This window comes from Phyllopteryx taeniolatus, chromosome 12 (assembly GCF_024500385.1).
Source record: "Phyllopteryx taeniolatus isolate TA_2022b chromosome 12, UOR_Ptae_1.2, whole genome shotgun sequence".
NCBI classification, from domain to species: domain Eukaryota; kingdom Metazoa; phylum Chordata; class Actinopteri; order Syngnathiformes; family Syngnathidae; genus Phyllopteryx; species Phyllopteryx taeniolatus.
In genome coordinates, this window is record NC_084513.1 from 16,617,044 (window position 1) to 16,635,770 (window position 18,727).

Genomic DNA, 18,727 nt, shown 5'->3' on the forward strand with positions numbered 1-18,727 from the left:
TCAAAATAAGTCCCCTCTTCCGGTTTCCCAGCATGCTGTAACAGCTGACGCGGTGCACGCCTGTCTCTCTGTCTTCTGCATCTCAGCACGTTCGCCAAGAAAATAACTCGTCATGACTAAAGAGGACGTTCAGGGGTAAGAAGCGTGTCTTAGCTTAATCATATTTTAGCTCCTGCACAAATAGTCGTAACTTGGCTTTGGGAAGGCTAAAATGGAGTTAGCGTTAGCAAGGTGGCATTGCCTTTACGTGCATTGGATTGCATCATCTGTCAGTGGAAGACGAGAAATGTATTCCCCTGATGTCTCCTGTTGTCATTTGTAAAAAGTGTATTAATTAATCAAAATTAAGATGTTTACGTAACCATTGCACATTTTAAACTTAGATATGATCTTACTTGAGAAGTAACTTGTATATCTCAAACTTTGATATTCCCTGACACTGTTATTCCATGCAGTTTTTCTCCTCTTGTTACTTGCAGAAGCAGCAGATTATTGTCATTTTTAATCATGTGGGGCCAGAAATTTCGTTGTTATTGACAACATAGCCTTGTTATTAGTGTGTGCTAACATCAAGGGTATGTGTGTATGCAAGTAATATGCACAACCCCCTTATTCTGTTTATTGAATAAACTTTATAAACCCAAACTTAAAACCAATTAAATAAAGAGAACAAACCAGGGCTCAATCGCAGTTTATGTTGGCATTGTTTGATACATTGCTTATGAAATTGGCCCGAGGAAAGATGCAATCTTTATTACTTTTGAAGTTATTAGCAACAAATATTTGTTTAGATTATTTAGGAGGACATAGCTTGCAAAGTTCTGTTTCCAAAACTGCTTTGCAAAGCCGTACCTGTATGTTCATGATCAACATTCCTCAGCTGTCCTCAAGCAACCCTCTGCTCATTCGTCATGCTGTAGTTAGTTAGATAAGTGGGTGTTTTCTTAATAGAGATGGAAAAACTCATTAAACAGGGATTGGTATACATCCATCCACTTTCTATTCCGTTTATCCTGCTCAAGGTCAGCTGGAGGCTGGAGCCCATTCCAGCTGACCGAACAAGAGGCAGAGTCCACTCTGAAGTGGTTATACTGAAGACCAACAATCATTCACACTCGCATTCTCACTAATAAGCTATTTACCTTAAAGTGCATGTTTTGGGAATTTTGGAAAAAGTTGGGAGTACCTGCAAGCAACAGGAGAACATGGAAACGCCTATCAAAAAGGTCCGGGATGGGTTGGAGTATGCGGAACCTCTGACTGTTAGGCAGATGCACTAACCACATGCACATTTTGGTATGCACAGTTTAATAATCTACCTGACTTAAAAGTTTTTTTTCTTTTTTTTCTGGTAATTGAGGTGATTTGAGTCATCTATTATCAGCTCTGTAAAACATGCTATAACATTTCAGTTAAGTGTGAGGTGTTGACAGTCATAAATGATGACTACTTCTGCAGCTTTTTGTCTCGCTCACATTTATGTAGTTGGAACAAACTAAATTAGATTTTAATTTAAAATAGTAGTAAATAGAAGGGTTAGTGTTAAATAGAACCTTAATTTGGTCCTGTATATCGGTGTTCTTTGGATCTTTTTATAGAATTACTCTATTTCACTTAGTTTTATGCTCACATGGAATTATAACACCGATACTTATAAAGTCTTATCAATTTATAGCCTCTTTATCAGATCAGAATTTCTGCAACAGCAGAATAATTGTCAGATAAACATTATTGAGTCAAGTGTGCACAATTGTTTCTTGTTGTCGGGGTGACCTAACGTAATATTCTATTTGTCTAACAACCTTTCAGAAATGTTTTTGATGGACTTATAGTACGTTACGCTACAGTAATTGCTGGCCTGGGGTAAAACGAGGTGGTTAATCCAGTTTAATTTAATAAACTGGTTCGCAAGTCATTTACAATAAATCATAGCGACAGCCTTTGTTTCTAAATTTTGTTTGAATGTGTGTAGGGTTGGGGGGGGGGGGGAAATCTAATAACTCGGCTAAGTCGACTTCAAAAATAGGTAAATGCAAACGTTAGCCGGAACCACGTTTGCGCCGCCGTACCCAATGTTTCACATCGACATTTATTGCAGACAGACGCAGGGTTGGGCCACTGATAAACTTTGCCAAAAACGACAAAAGAGCATCTGTAAGTGATTTTTAAGACACTATTAGATGTGTATATGTCATGATTTCTGAGTGAGCTGAATGGTAGTTAGCGGGGGTTTTTTAATACCTAAAATGGTAACTGCTCGCGTGCTAATGCTTATCGTGGTTGCCAACCTTGTAGCATTAAATGCAAAATGCATGTTATTAGTAAAAAAAAATAATAATAATAGTGGCAAGGAGGGGTGATTATTATTCAATGACACAGCCAATCACCAATAGGAGAATTGATTCTAAAAAGATTTGATAGTAAGAGAGGTAAATGTGTGCCACATTTCGATTTTTGAGTTATTCCCCAACCCAATTGGACCAACTCATTAAGGGTTATATTTTCTCGTTCACGCGCAATTCCTTTTCTATGAGCATGGACTTGTGCACTTTTCATCGCGGATTCTTCCGTCCATATTTCTGACACACCTACTGCGCATAAGATGGGAATGAACGCAGTAATGCCAAAGAGCCGTGATTCATCTACAGCTAAGGCTGCCATCAAATTGTGGAAAATTTCCTGAGAAATCCATGAAAAGGATAAATTATACTTGAAATTTGAAAATGCCTTTCACCGCTCCGGCTTCACCTTTGAAGGAGTACGAAGTTAAAGTAATTCGAATAGGGTACTTATGGCTGAATGCATCGTTGGAGGTCCAGCACTAAAAAAATGGGTGTGCTTACAGTGCTTTAGATCAGCAGTCCCCAAACTTTTTGGGACCAGTTATAAAAGGTAAAGATTGTTTGTTTGATCTTTGTCAAGGGTATTATATTTTTGTGTATGAATTAATTTTATTGTTAAGACTATTAAGGCTATTTATAGTCAGACTTTGGTCCTTGTTATTTCCTGTGACTAAACAGACTCAGATTCCTTCCTTTAGGTCAGGACACCTGGACTGGTAAAGCCAAACAGCAGTTATTCATGCACCTGCACTTTTAACTCGCTTAATAAAAGTTAATGCAAAACTAATTTTGAGAAGTGCAAGGTTCAGTGTTTATGAGATCAGATGCATGATTCAATAGTTTATTGCATCTTTGCATAGATGCCCGAAAACATATTTTCACTTTCTGTGCTAGCAACTGACAGCTGTTCCTTAATGTTGGACACCATTTTTCATTTTTTGGGAATGGTTTTGCTTTCTTAGTTATGGTGGTACCTCAATGGTTGACCAAATTTTTAAACAAGTGACTTTCAAAATAAACATAACCATGACAATCACTTACATGGAATTATTTATTCTGTAGTCCAAACTATTGCCATCATAAAGGTGTTATTAAATGCACAGGCATCTTTTTTTAAAGTAACATTTTAACAATACAATTAGAAATCAAGAGAGTCCATCCCAGCTGACTTTGAGTGAGAGACACTTACTGTAGGAACTAAAAGCAAATCACATTCACACCCATGGGTAATTTAGAGTCATCAATTACCGTATTTTCACGACCATAAGGCGCACCGTATTAAAAGGCAAAGTCTCTGTATTTAACACATACATAAGGTGCACCGGGCGGCACGGTGGCCGACTGGTTAGAGCATCAGCCTCACAGTTCTGAGGTGCGGGGTTCAATCCCCGTCCTCGCCTGTGTGGAGTTTGCATGTTCTCCCCGTGCTTGCGTGGGTTTTCTCCGGGCACTCCGGTTTCCTCCCACATCCCATCCCTGTTGGAGACTCTAAATTGCCCGTAGGCATGACTGTAAGTGCGAATGGTTGTTAGTTTCTATGTGCCCTGCGATTGGCTGGCAACCAGTTCAGGGTGTACCCCGCCTCCTGCCCGATGACAGCTGGGATAGGCTCCAGCACGCCCGCGACCCTAGTGAGGAGAAGCGGCTCAGAAAATGGATGGATGGATGGATAAGGTGCACCGTATTATTGGGCCCAGGCATGGTAAAACATACGCTAGCTTAAAACATACGGTAGCATGCATGCACGCGAAAACAATGTTTTTAAAAAAGCAACGGGAGCAAAACTGAGTTCAGTTGTACTTTATTGAAGTATTTAACAATGTTCTCACGTTATTTTTTTTAATTAATCCTCATCCACAAATCCATCAAAGTCCTCGTGTTCTGTATCCAAAATGAACAGCTGGGAAAGTTCTCCAACAAACACGCCGGGTTCCCTCTCGTCATTGTCAGAGTCAGTCTCGTTGCCGGGGGGCTGTTCAGCAATGATGCCGGCTTTCGCGAAAGCCCAGACAACAGTCAAAGCAGATACCTTAGCCCAGGCATCCACAATCCATTCACATATGGTAGCGCAACTCGCCCAGCGTTGCCTCCCAGTCTTAGTAAAGCTGTGTTCGCCACCTGTCACCCATCGCTCCCACGGCGCTCGCAACTTCACTTTGAACGGCCTGTTTACACCGATGTCCAGCGGTTGGAGTTCCTTCGTCAAGGATCCCACCGTCTTGGGCTTTTCCCTGCGGTGGCGAAACTGAAACTCCTTGTCTTATCCAGCCGCCAGAAAAGAAAATAATACAAAAAAAACATTGTGACAGCTTTCACATATTTGATAGCTTTCTGGAAGTCTCTTTTCCAACATTATGAGTACATGTAGTGTTTATTGCAACTGCATCCAAACTACATGTGCAATATGATGTCCACCTTCCCGGGGCGCTTGACTCACTAAAGCGTCTGAAGCAGGAAAAGCTATCTCCTCACTCAGCCATATTTATGCATCCATTCAGCGAAATCTTTGAATGAACAATTTTAATCCCTGCGTTTAACTGCTCTTTAGTCGTACATAATGGGATTAAAGGTTACAAGTGGGATGTGACGATGATGGTGAACAACTTCCTCTGGCCTTCAAGAGAAATACAGGGTGGAAGTTGACTTCAATGTTTATGTTTTGTGTTTCTTCCTGTCTCAGGGCAGCGGCGGTGGAGGAGGACCAGCAGGCCCAGTCAAAGAAAGCCCAGAAGAAACAGCAAAAGGAAGCAGAGAAAGCTGCAAAAAAGGCTGAGAAACAGGCCAAGCTGGTCAGTAGTTTTTTTTTTCTTTTGGTTTTTTTTTTGTTTTGTTTTTTGGTGTGTCTCACATCCGTTGCCTCCACTCACAGCTGGTAAGACTGTGTCGTGCGTTCTTGATGGGCATTGTGGTTTCAGCACGGTTGTTATTCAACAGGAGGGGGACAACGCTATCCATTGTTCAAGTATTCCTGCCATTTTAGCTTTGTTTACATCTGCCCAAACAAAGTGTTATTTTCCTCTACATTGAGAGCACGACACGTTGGCTCCCCTTCGACACGCAATGCTCAGATAACTCTGGACGATAAACTTATATCCCAGTCCCCTGTAATTGTAGGTCGTCTACAAAAGAGAGACGCATTTATACATTTACGAGAACTAATCAGGGCTCTTCCAAATGTGGCTAAAAATCCATCCATCCATCCATTTTTCTGTACCGCTTTATCGTCACAAGGGTCACGGGCGTGCTTGAACCTATCCCAGCTATCTTCAGGCGAGAGGCGGGGTACACCCTAAACTGGTCGCCAGCCAATTGCGGAGCACATCTAAAAAAAACAACCATTCGCGCGTACATTCACACCTATGGGCAATTTAGAGTAATCAATCAACCTACCGTGCATGTTTTTAAGATGTGGGAAGTAAGCGGAGTGTCCGGCGAAAACCCACCCAGGCACGGGGAGAACATGCAAACTTCACACAGGCGGGGCCAGGATTTGAACCCCAGTCCTCAGAACTGTGAGGCAGATGTGCTAACCAGTCATCCAACAATTCTTTCTAAGTAGATGATACATTTTGCGTGAAAAGGGGCATGGTGAAAACAGCTGCCCAGTGACGTAGTTGGACGACCGGTAGGAGTCACCGCTCCCCCAGTACATGTATGTCAGAACTTAAGAAAACTAACTAATAAAGTGAGAAAATATGCTTTCCATATGTATTAGTCCAGCTTTAAGTAGGTTAGGTTGTGCTAGATTTATATAGTCAATTCAATTGGATATAAACATTAAATCCATCCATAGAATCACAGCTATGAATGCTGCATGGCCCTGGAGGCGAAGGCTCAAAGCTTTCTTGTTTTCTGTCCACCACATTTCTCCTGAAACCTGTTGCACAAGCAACTCTGACGGCTTCAGCGGCACTTTATTCAGCTGATATCATCCATCTTTGTGATTGAATTATCAAATAAAGGATTGGTGATTCCAATTCCATCATCCAACGTCAGGCAGTTACATACCCCAATACCCATTTGCATAGGAAATGAAAGTATAGCCCAACCAAGACTCCATCTCAGTGCACACACTGAGGCTCATTTTCCCCCAAGTCGGCGCAGATGTGGAGAATATCTGTCCACTTCTCCTGTTTCCATTACAAAGCAATATCTCCGACTGCCATTCCTCATTATCTGTGATTTGTTGGCGCAATATGAAGAAGAGCTATGCTTTCCAGGCATCTCAAGATTAGCCTCTAGCTTGAGCTATGAATAACCGTTTTTATTCAGATTTCTTGTATCAAAGGTTTAAATTTCACCTTTCAATTTGTGACATATTTGGGTTTTATATATTGTATGTACACCTCCCCCCATTAGCTGTATGTAATTTGACAGCCTTTTTGTGTTTCAGGCTGGAGATCAGACAAATGAAGAGCAAGATGTAAGTATCCCCACAATTTACGTTTCAGGTTTTCTACACCCGTTGACTCACACCTAAGCAACGCTCCTTGTGTAAACGCCCGCATTGTCCCGCTACTTGTCATTATCCCTTATCTCACTTTTAGTGCAGCCAAACCGACGCTTGCAAAATAAAAGTGGAGGAATTACATGCATATTTTTGTTCTTGAAATGTTCAGGACTTTGCCAAGGACCGTTACAGTGTGTCGGCAATGGTCCAGTCTCAACAAAAACTAGGTTAGTATAGCAGCTGTTTCTACCCCTCACTAAACACCCATCGACACTCTGGCTTATAGTGGTTACCAATGCTTTATTTGAATTTCTGATATTCTTATGGGAATTTTGCATGACAAATTTAGTTTTTTATTTTGGGTTAGATTTGAAATTCCACACTGATCTGAATAACATTCGTCATACATTCTACTTTAATATGAATTTACAAAAAGGAAGCAACATGGTGGTAATTATTCATTCCCTTTGGATAAATGGATTAATAAATGGAGACTGGCTCAGCTGTGGATGTGTAATTAAGAATATGACCTGACTGGCATTCAGTTGCCAAGAGCAAAGCACCCGGCCCCCCCAGGAATTACATGTAGAGATCAAATTTCATGTATGCATATTCATGACAAAGAAAAAAAAGACTAATTTTAATGCTTGACAATAGATCACATTCTGTTTGTTTCTGTCTCACAATTATACATTTTCTATGTACGGTGTACCGCAAAGTCATCACTGTGCCATTTATTGATATAAAAGGCTGTTTGTCTTTCTCAAGCTGGGCCGTGAGGCCGTTGGGCCCCTCAAATGATCCGTGGCATTGTGACGTGTATAAAGAATGTCTCATAGCACACGCATCTTGCTGTTTTAGGGACTGATAACACACCTCAGAATGATTACTATCAAGACCAATCTTTTATTCTCACCTTGCCATTCAACTCCAGGGAGTGTTCTCGCTGATAATAAACCCATACAAGCAGACAGAAATGTCCGGGTCCAACCGTATGGACACCTTTTCAGCTTCAGTGGCTGTAAACAAAGTGGGTCCTTACTCACCTGCATGCCGAGCCTGGATGTCCACGGGGAGGGGGTGGAGGGCGGAAAGCTTTCATGTGGGTTGACGCAGAGTTCGGCAGCCCTGCTTTTTCTGATCCAGCCTCTCTGTCTGCTGTTTGCTGATAATAAGGATGGAACATGCCTCTAAGTGACGTGCGTGAGTCCCAATTTGTCAAAAATCCCTCAGAAGAAGGCAGTGAGGCGGCGTCTGACTTGGCAATGCTGTAATTTCAAAATGTTATTTACTTGTGTACACAAGCTCATGCATGCTTACTCACATTTTTTTCTGTCTTTTGAAAATATCCAAGCCAAGGTCAGACTGAGGTTGGGTGTGCCACTCAGCACCCTGAGGAGGAAAAATGGATTTCAAAAAGCCTTTTCTGAAGTAATTCACCTTGTGCACGTGTGTGTCTGTGTGTGTTTGCAGACAGGGCTTTGGTGCTGGTCAAAGACCTTACTCCAGAGAGGGCCGACGAGTTGATCTGGTTGCGTGCCAGAGTTCACACCAGTAGGGCTAAAGGTGAGCTCATCCTTCACCTTTTTCCACCCCATCCCAAAGCAACTTTGCCTTTGTAAGAAGAAAACAAAAATCAAGGGTCTGCTAATCCCAGAAAGACATTTGTATGTACATGTGTGCCCTTTAGGCCAGTCCTTCTAGTTGTATACATTTATTAGTACTTTATTTTGCTCTCCTTTGACCATCAATCACTTTAGTGGGAGAAACAGTTGCAGTCTAAAGTAAACCGTTATTATAAAAAGGAAGTTATGTTTTCATCATGTTTTTGTAGATACTAACTAGATTTGTTTTAGCTTGTATTCTGATATTCTTCCAACAGCCATCCAATTAAATCCAGGTGACATTCTTTCAATTTAGGTTATGATACAATAATCTTTTTTCATAAAAGACATCTTTTGAAATGAAAAAGCAAAAAAAAAATCAGGATTCTTTTGTTCATTTTTACAGTACAGGGTCAAACCAAGTTTCACCCGGATCTGATGTTTGTATTCAAAGATGTTTTTTTCCGGTGTATATACTGTATCTTATACCTGTAATATGTGAGAATGAAAGATAAGTGCTCATGTAGGATAAAATGCAATCAGTTTACCACATGCTTAAATCGCATCTGACCATGTTGTAGTTTATTGTCCTCATGTAGAGTCTTTATTGGTAAAACGAGGTAAGGTTTTGTCCAAATTTCCTCTCAACCCGAGGGAACAAAACGTAAACATTTCAGCCAGGTGCTGTGTTTGACAGTTTTTTAATCGAGATGGAAACATCTGATTGCGAAATTTAGTTGATAGTAAAAAAGCCTTGTCAGAGGTCTGTGCTTCTTGTATGCTTGTTTGAAATACTGTAGAATATTTTTTATTTGTACCACCTTTTGAGGTGGTTTGTTGACACATTTTTTGTTTTGTAGTGTTTAAGAATAGCACTTCAGTAGAATCCTATAATCATTCAGGTTTGACAAGCTATGCATGTTGCCAAAAATGATTGAAATGGTGACCTTTTAGTCATTTCCTTTCAAGATAGCTTCCAAAGTCAAGGGTCTCTTCCCAACACTCATGTCCTCTGTCGTTCTTGTCATTGTAAGGATGTCCGTGTGAACACAATAACATCCTAATTCAGTCTAGGATGAGGTGCATCTGATGTGGTGGGATTATGACATTGCTGTTATCCCAAGCATCCACCTCCTGGTCACAGGCAGCAAACATCAAAGTGCCTGGGTGGTCTGGCTGTCTTCTTCCCCAGGAGTTTGCTCGCTGAATTCTTTGCTCTTGTAATAGGTGTGTGTTTGTTAGGAAGGTAGCAATCACCCATTCTTCACTCAGTACTCTTCAAAGAAACTGTTCCATTCGCAACTTTACCTGTAGATGACAAGAACGATTCAATTGGGAACTGTGTTACTCCGAAAGCCATACATCACCTTTTGACTGGTTTAGCCTGCATTGTGGAAGGATGAACACAGCACCTTTATAACAGCCATTTATCTTTGTGTTCTAGCATTATCACTTGTTTTTGTCTTTAGGGAAGCAGTGTTTCTTGGTGCTACGCCAGCAGCAGTTCAACGTGCAGGCATTAGTCGCAGTGGGAGATCGTGCCAGCAAGCAGATGGTCAAGTTTGCAGCAAAGTGAGTACAGAGACTGTGTTTCCTGTTAGAGAGGTGCAAAACAATGGTGGGAAAATGCTGGGCACTAATTGTCCACCGATCCATTTTCACACATTCCGAGAGAGGCGTGGGCCGAGGAAATCAATCATTTTCCACTTGACCACAAAAGCCGCCTGTTAACAGGGTAGGATCTGGCAGCGTTTTAATGGAGTGGTTCCTGTCGTGATGGCAGATACAGCAACCTGGTCCGTAGAGAGACGAAAATGCATGTGAGCCAAGCATCATTAGTCATGTTAACAGTTATCGAAGGTAGCCCGACAATATGTCTTATGTTTACATGAGAAATTCATAAACTACCGGTACTTTAAAAACACACACACACACACACACACACATTTTAATGTATTGTGCTTAAAAGTGCCAGTGATTGAAATGGTTATTAATAAACATGAATATTTATTTGCTGTTAAAAAAGATGAGCAAACGTATTCTAATGTATTATGGTAATGTGTAAATGATAACACACTCATTGACTATAAAGAGCTTTGGCAAGATTGAGAACCAATCTACCAACTCTCGAATGCTCAACTGTCTTGAGTGTTGTATAACTTCCACCTCTGCCCTCAATCTCCCAAGATTGAAAGTCTGGTTGTGTTTTAGACAACAGCAAGTCAAAATACTTAGGTTAGATACATTTGAGTAAGCCTGTTTTGTTAAAAATGATCACTGTAATGCTTCGTTGCAGAAGCAACTGGTCAGCTGGCTATCAAACTGCTTGGTTTTATTTATTGCATCACTCATGGCTCGAGGGCCATCGAGAGAGTGTGGAGAAGATGATTTAACACAGTCGTTTGCTTTTGTGAAGTGTTCAATGTATTCAAGGCAGTTTGTCTGGTTGGGAGTGGGCGTGAGCGCAGACCTTGATGTGGACGGCTGGCGTCATGTCCTACCATTTTAATCAATGACTGCGAAATAAATTAGCAGTTGACATGATTTTGTGGTGGCGTTGTGTTGATGTTGGTGCGCAACACTATATGATAGCAATATACATAGATACCAACTTCAACAATGCAAAGTTCGGTAACTCGAGCAAGAGCGTGTTTTTCAATTTCAGCCATTTTGGAGATGTGAGGATTCCACTCGACAGTGACGATATAAAAAATTGGATGAATTGATAACTCAAATTACATTAAGTGATGAACATTGATAAGAAGTTTTAACACAACCAAATGAGATCCCAGAAACATCTTATGAGGCCTGTTGAACATTTTTTGATGAACTGGAAGCTAAAGTCCAAGTATATTTTAGTTTTGACCTTTTTTGGCAGAACACAAAGATGCGTGACATGCCAGAATTCCCTGACCTTGCTTTAGTTCCTCTCATTTACTTCACCCGCTCCATGCAATCATTTTGTGATAGACCTCCAATTTCTTTTCAGACACTCATTTGGTCGGCGATATTTAATTGATGTGTGCCTTAAATATGGCACACATATCTGTTAAATACATATCCAAAGGGACAGATGTCTTGGGATAGAGCGCATAGTCAAAAGTACAGGAATATGTCAGGGGTTGCCCTAGATCCCTTCCTCCCCCCCGAATATTAGTTCTTCATCTTACTAAGACAATTCTATTCTTCCTCTATTTGCTTCTGCAACATTGAGGTTGGTCAGTTAGGTTATTGTGCAATATCTTGCGACGATCAATGTGATGACAGAGATGCCAAGACAGCACAGTTTTGCTTGAGAAAAACCCAAACCCAAACCCAGTCACCTCTAGCCATTGTGGTCCAAGTGTTAAGCATTTCACACATCGAAGTCTTAAAAACAGGTTCAAAGATCAATCCCATTGCTTTACAAATTTTGTTTTTTTATGATTGACAACATAAGACTCTGGATTGCAAGTAAATCCTCTCACTGTTGAGGGCAGTGATGATAATACTGGCAAACCCTCATTTTGTAGACTGAATGTCATCCTCCTCTCACTTGCAGTTTAATTAGATGACCCTCAGGCTGCAACCGCAACTACATTCAAGCACTGAAGTAGTGGTAAATCAGGGGTGCCCAAACTTTTTTGCCCCAAGATCTACTTTTCAAGTAGCCAACCTCCTGCGATCTACCTTTTTTTGGGGGGGTGGAGACCGCGCCGGTTTGAGAGCGCAGAGCGCTACCAGTGAGCTAAAATTCTGGGCCGCCGACACCGCTCAGCACCAATGTCGATGTACCTTGCATCACCGCATGAGCCAATCTTGCGCAACACAACATAATTAACAATGTAATTTTTTTTGTCGTTACCTGAGTTTACACCAAAGACTTGCACTGAAGTGAATCAACCAGGGATGCGTAGTCAGTGTCGTATTTTCCACGCACAGTCCTAAAATGCCGCTCCACATTTCCGTTCTTTGGTAATGCGATGGCAGACTGGCAGATGAGGCCTACGCATTTCGAAAATGTCATCGTGAAAAAATACTCCTCGTCCCATGAAAGTGGTAAGTTTTTGTCTTCTTACTTGGTCCAGCTCACTCCACTAATTTTTATACCCTTTCTTAAGTTTAAGAGAAAAGACCGAGAGATAAAAATTGGAGGTAACTCACCGACTAGCTTGTTAGTTTTGACACACTTTGGCACCGTTGTTTGCGCATCTGCAGTTACCTTTTAGCAGCGTTGTTTGCGCATGTGCGTGACCTAAGTGTCAGAAAAATTCAAATATCATCGATTATATATGTATATCAATCAAGCAACGGGATGGATGATAGGCTGATGTCTTTTTTTTTTTTTTTTTTTTTATGTCACGCGATGTCATGCCATCTACCAATACCAGTCGATCGCGTTCGACACATTGAGCACCCCTGTGGTAAATGCTATTCAAAGGTCTTGGGGGGTGAAATGTATATATAATCTGAGGTATTTCCTATTCTCTGGGTTGTTTTAACTCAGTGTTTACCTCATGTGTCCTAAATTACTGTCTGCCTCCGGGCGCTTCAGCGGAAGTCATTAATGTGGGATTTATTTATCTAACACATCGACGAGACGGCAAGGGGCTATGGTAGCATCTGTTCTGGGGCCAAAAGGGACACTATGCATCTGTGTTCTGTCCCTCATTACTGTTATAGAGTGAAGAGGAGTGAAAGATTAAAATGCTTCCCCCCCTAGTCTTGAACTGCTTGACCTTCTGTGTTTTTCGTCATGAGTGCTTTGAGCTCCTGGATACATGGCGCCTTGTTTAGGAAATGTCATAGTAACTGCCTTCTGCTACATTTGGATTAAATGCAAATGATGTTTCATTGTATATATGAAAAAATAAGATGCCTTTTTAATGTTTTCAAATAGATTCCACTTAAAAATACAGAAATTATGATGTCATTTGTGACACTTTTTAGTCTGTTTTCCATTTTAGCTGGATCAGTCTTTCACAATAGTTCTCTGATGAGCAGGTCTTCATAAAATGATTTATCTTTGATAAGCAAAGGGCATTTGTTGAAGAAATGCACGTGAACAAACGTCCTTGAGATCCTTAAGTTTTCACAATCACTGCATCTATTTTAGCAGTCTAATGCCTACTAAAAAAATAAAAAGGCACCAGCAAAAAAACGAAACAATGTACACCAGAAAGGTGCTCACCAGCATAACCATCATATTCTGTTTTTTGTTGTGTTTTTGTGCTGGCAGTGGCTGCCATGCAATGCGGTGTCAGTCCCACTGGGAGAAATTTAGTTATGGCACATGGACAGTTCGACAGCAGCTGATGACACTGGTGTAACCACCAGGGCAATAGCAGTCTAGTCTTCCAATGGTGGCTTTGGCTCATTTGGTAGAGCAGTTCATCCAGTCACTGAAGGATCAGCGGTTCAAGTCCCGGCTCAGACTGTCTGCTGTCAAACTGTCCCTGTGCAAGACACAACCCTGAATTTCTCCCAATGGGCCTGGTAGCGCCAGCTAAAAAAAAAACAACAAACTTTTTTTGTTTTTTTTGTTGTTGCTGTTGCCCTGATTGTCACAAGCAAGAACAGCACAAAAACACAACAAAAGCAGTATATGTTGAGAGAACCTTGCTGGTCTCAAAAAATGGCAAATAGATGTTAGGGAGATGCTGGCCTAATGAGCATGAAGATAAAAATACATCTCGGGTGGTGAATGCTTGTACAGTATTTTTTATTTTTATTTTTTACTTTCACCAGCCTGATTACGATGTGTGGAAACTGGAAAGAGTAGTACTCTTTTGCTCCGCTGCAACCTTTTAATTTGTGGCTAATGTAAGCCGATACATTTTTGTCAGCAGAGGTCTCAGCCCCCGCAATCACTTGAAAAGCCATATTTCGCTCAGTGGCACGTTACACATCAAACAAAAGTTCTACTTTAGTGGAAAAAAACATTCTCATGCTGACAGCCTCCCACACAGATTATAATAGATTTTCTTCTTAGTACGCTGTCTCTATTGTCCCATTTTCCCCCCACTAGCATCACCAAGGAAAGTATTGTGGATGTGGAGGCATCAGTGAGGAAAGTGGACCAGAAGATCGAGAGCTGTACCCAGCAAGATGTGGAGCTTCACATTGAGAGGGTAGATTGTTTGACAATCTATTATTACAGTGTCTACCTGTGGTGCATATTGGTGTAATGTAATAGCCTAATTCTAACTTTGCTCCTTCACATAAAAATGTTATTGCCTACACAGTAAAGCAGTGGTTCCCAAACTTTAATTGAATTAATTGTCCATTTACATGATAAAAATCTCCCAGCACACCACCAACCAAAAGAATGAATATTGAAATAATAATGATCTTGTCTAAATTTACTCAGAATTTGACTTACTCAGTGTGAAATATTGGCCTGTTTAATTGAACACAAAGCTGATGTAGGTACTTGCAGAAAGACTTATTCTGCTGTATAAATTGTAATGGGTAGATATACAGGTTTATTGTACCTTCTCCCATTTTATGAAAGAGCATTCAATTGTTCTGCCTGTCACTATATGTTGCTGGCATAGGTGAACAAAGCTATGTCTGTAATTAATAAATAGTAATTTTCTGACAAATTAAGTGAAATTGGATACATTTCTGTAGCACGCCTGATGATCTCTCAAGGCACACTAGTTGGGAATCACTGCAGTGAGGTGCAGTTGTCATGCATAGACCTTTGTGTGCTTATTTTTGTGCACCAAGTTGCAGAGTCAACTATCAAGACATAAATTGACACATCACACATTAAAAGACCTTTCAACACTTTGCCAGACATTTGAAGACAGTCTGGGAAATGACACAAAGTAGAACAAAACCTGTTTTTCATCTGTGGGAAAGAATACTTGCACATATCCAGTGCAAGAAAGTTTGCTCATAAAACTTCCACGTTCATGATTTGATATGCTTTTTCAGATTTTTGTCATCAGCCGGGCAGAGCCCCGTCTCCCGTTACAGTTGGAGGATGCTGTTAGGCCTGAAGTAGAAGGGGACGAGGTGAGGATAAATGCAAAGCTACAGTAGATTAGAGGATCTTGAAACCTCTTTTCTGTCTGCTCCTGACCTCTGAAGCACCACTTTGTTGTTTGAGTGTGCTTTTGTAGCTGTATCTATGTACAATATAATGGAACAGGGTTGGGAAATTTGACATATTTTGAGTAGAGCGCTTTCACCTTAGGCGACTCCTTTTAGGATGTGGTTTAAAAAAAAAAAAAAAAAAAGGTATTCTTGAGCGGAAGTTAATTGGGCTGATGCATTGTTTAAAACATTTACACCTTAATGTCTTAATCTGTTGAATAAGGTTTTTTGTTCCCTCTCTCACCCAGAATATGATTTCAAAAAAGTGTAGCCTTGCAGTGCACAGAGCATTCTAATTAGGGTGTTTAGTGTGCTAATGCGGACTCATTAGATGCTTTTACGCTTGCAGTAATGAATACCATTTCAATTTCTCTTTGTAGATAATATGTGCTAGACACATGTGGCGGTGAAAATCAGAATAACCATAATTGTGCGTCCTAGCTAAGCCTTGTTGCATGAACTGAAGCCTGCTCGGATGCGAGGCAAAACGTCTTCTAAGACAAACACAACAGTCCAGTTGCAATCAATTCAATGCCCTGTGCATGAAATGACCTGGATGAATGAGAATATTCGCAGACAAATCATAATTGCGTTCAATGTGCATTTCTGTTGTCGAGGTAGCATTCAGAATAAAAATTGTTTTGAATGTGTTTTGCACATGTCGCTGTCCAGAAATAGTTCACGGTTGATAAAACAAAATAGCTTTATTTTTGTGGCAGCTGAAGTCTCTGATGCTGGTGGAAATTGTTTCCATCATGGTCTTTACTGCAGCTTTGCAAGGTTGTGTAAAGATGAAACACGTCAGCTAATGCCAGCATTCTGGTCTGAAATTTGCAAAGAATTAAGAACGTCTGCTCTTGTTTTTTTCTTCTTCAAATGCAGTATTACTGACAATTTATTTATCCAAAGTGGAAAAAGTCATAATAACTGTTCATAAAAGAAGAAATTAAACCATCTATTTAGAATAAAATGCCGTTTTCATCTACAGTTGATTAAGGCCTGACCCTTTTTATTAACTATGAATGCTTTTAAATCTGAATAACACATTATAGGTACTATAAATCAGTGCATTCCTATATCCACTGTCTTCATAATCAAATTTCTGATACCATAAAAATTAAAAGCCTTGCAACAGCAAAGAGCCTGTTTTTATTTAGCCACCAGGCCAACTTCTGCAGCTGCAACAGCATCCCCAGGTGTTTTCTGCTGGGATGTAACATGCCAATCGCACGCTCGAAAGCTGCAAATGCTGTCCTGGGAGACTGAGCCCTTAACAGTCTGTCTGCCCGCCTGTCTAACCCTTTGTCCCTCTGTGCTGGGCTGTTGGGAGCAGGATGTTGCTACACAGCCTATTAGCTCAAAGCCCAGCGGGTCCTCTGAGGAAGGCCGACATGCATGACCCTGGAAGCTGTGGTTCCTCCTGTGATGAAACATTTACTCTTCCATTTGTTTTTTTTTGCTACCATATTTCCACAGTTCCAGGTGTCTTTTGTTTCATTAGGCTACCACGTGGAACAAAGCCATTACCATTCTTTGCCTCGCAAACTGTGTAGTTTAATAGGGAAAATAAAATCAAAAGTAAATCGCTTTTGTGTCCAGATGATATTTGAAAGGATAGGATTTTCATGACCTGTATTGCTTTCTCTAAAAGCCTCCATACATCACTGACCACAAAGACGTCTGTGAAAATAACCTATACAGCTGAACACCTGGTTTGGTATTTAATAAAATGTGTTTTACATCTTCCCACAGGAGGGAAGAGCCACAGTCAGCCAGGACACCAAACTGGACAACAGAGTGATTGATCTCAGGGTAAGTTGTTGTCAAGAGGTCTCCCCAATTAAGCAAGATAAGTGAGTTTCAATGAAATAGGTTTCATTTTAGGTTTTCTGTGTTGTAATATCTGTTCATCTGCTGCCCCCCCCCGAAAAGCAGATGATTGAGTTTTCTGTGATGTAGATGTTTCATCTTTGTGAACTTGCTTCTACAGTATATTTGACCTCATTCAATATGGATACGTGTATTCATGTTACTTATAAAGTTAGTGGTGGTTTTCAAAATATTGCTTTGTTGCCAGTATCTTCCACAGATTTATTTTTCCAAAAATACAAAAAAACATATATATATATAATCGGAAACCTTGTTCAATGCAGTTTCCTTTTATGCAGTTAATTTCATTTTGTTTCTCCGATTGGGTGGTGGTGGTGGGGGGAGGGGGGGTGTGGGTTTAGAGCAAATACAGTCCAACAAAATAAAGACAAATAGAAGCTTTTTTTTAAAAAATACATTACAACTAACACGTCAAACAAATAGTTTTTGATTGAATGTGTTGATGCTATACATCTGTGTGGGAGGGATGTTGAATTTATGTGAGCAAATGCAGATACGAAGCTGTGAAATGTTTTGATTTGTGCCTCCTACACATACACAATGCAGGAAGGCGCTCACACTACAGCCCAAAATACATGCCTATCACAAGTACACCTGTTCCTGTAACACTCTGCACTTTAAGTCCGTGGACACATTAGGGTCGGTCCAATGAAGCTATAAAGTGGTTCTCACACTTGCAGACAGACTTTCCAAAAGGAGACCATAAAACACACCCAATGGGTAGCTGCTAAAGACTATCCTTATGTACAATGTACTTTCTTCTAGAGCACAGTGGAAAAGGTTTACTTGATTTAATTTAGATTGTGCAAAGTCGTTGGACCAAGCTGCTATTTTGTTGTTGAGTAGAGAAGTCTGATTAGTCTTACAACCCTTATTTGAGATTGTGTATGTGTAAGAAATCTCCCATGTATAAGCAGCACTAGTCTTTGGGCTACCATAAAAAAATAATATATATATATATTTTTTTTTTTTTTTTTTTTTTTTGTTTTGTTTTTTGCATTTAGTCTACATAGCACAGCCTTATTGTCATATATAATTAATTAAAGTAATGCAGCAGAGCCCAGAACATCTAACATCCCAATCAATGCATTTATTCTGTTTGAAATAACGGCCAGATAAGTGACTAGAAAGAAGGAAAGGGTGTGAGCGCCCAGACAAATGTATTTCACGTGTTATGAAACTTCTCTGTGGTAAATTTTCTCGCCACACTCCAGACTGTCCCGTCTGGTACGTGTCTTATTTTGTGACGCCCTGAACTTTAGGGACACGTACACGAGCTGTCAGTTTGCTGACGCGCCACGGTAACAACCTTGACACCTACTCACATGAGGTGTACTTGAGACAGGAAGTGACTTTCT

General features: G+C 40.5%; 1 protein-coding gene across 1 annotated transcript in view; it reads left to right on the forward strand.

Annotated features, from left to right (window-relative positions):
- Positions 1-18,727, forward strand: part of dars1 (aspartyl-tRNA synthetase 1) — a 26,258-nt gene continuing 7,531 nt past the window's right edge. The window contains exons 1-9 of the mRNA XM_061791948.1: positions 1-135; positions 5,023-5,131; positions 6,736-6,765; positions 6,962-7,019; positions 8,266-8,358; positions 9,866-9,968; positions 14,404-14,506; positions 15,318-15,398; positions 17,232-17,291. Of these exons, the coding sequence (XP_061647932.1) occupies positions 113-135; positions 5,023-5,131; positions 6,736-6,765; positions 6,962-7,019; positions 8,266-8,358; positions 9,866-9,968; positions 14,404-14,506; positions 15,318-15,398; positions 17,232-17,291 (660 nt within the window). The 5' untranslated portion in view covers positions 1-112. The remainder of the gene's footprint in view (positions 136-5,022; positions 5,132-6,735; positions 6,766-6,961; positions 7,020-8,265; positions 8,359-9,865; positions 9,969-14,403; positions 14,507-15,317; positions 15,399-17,231; positions 17,292-18,727) is intronic.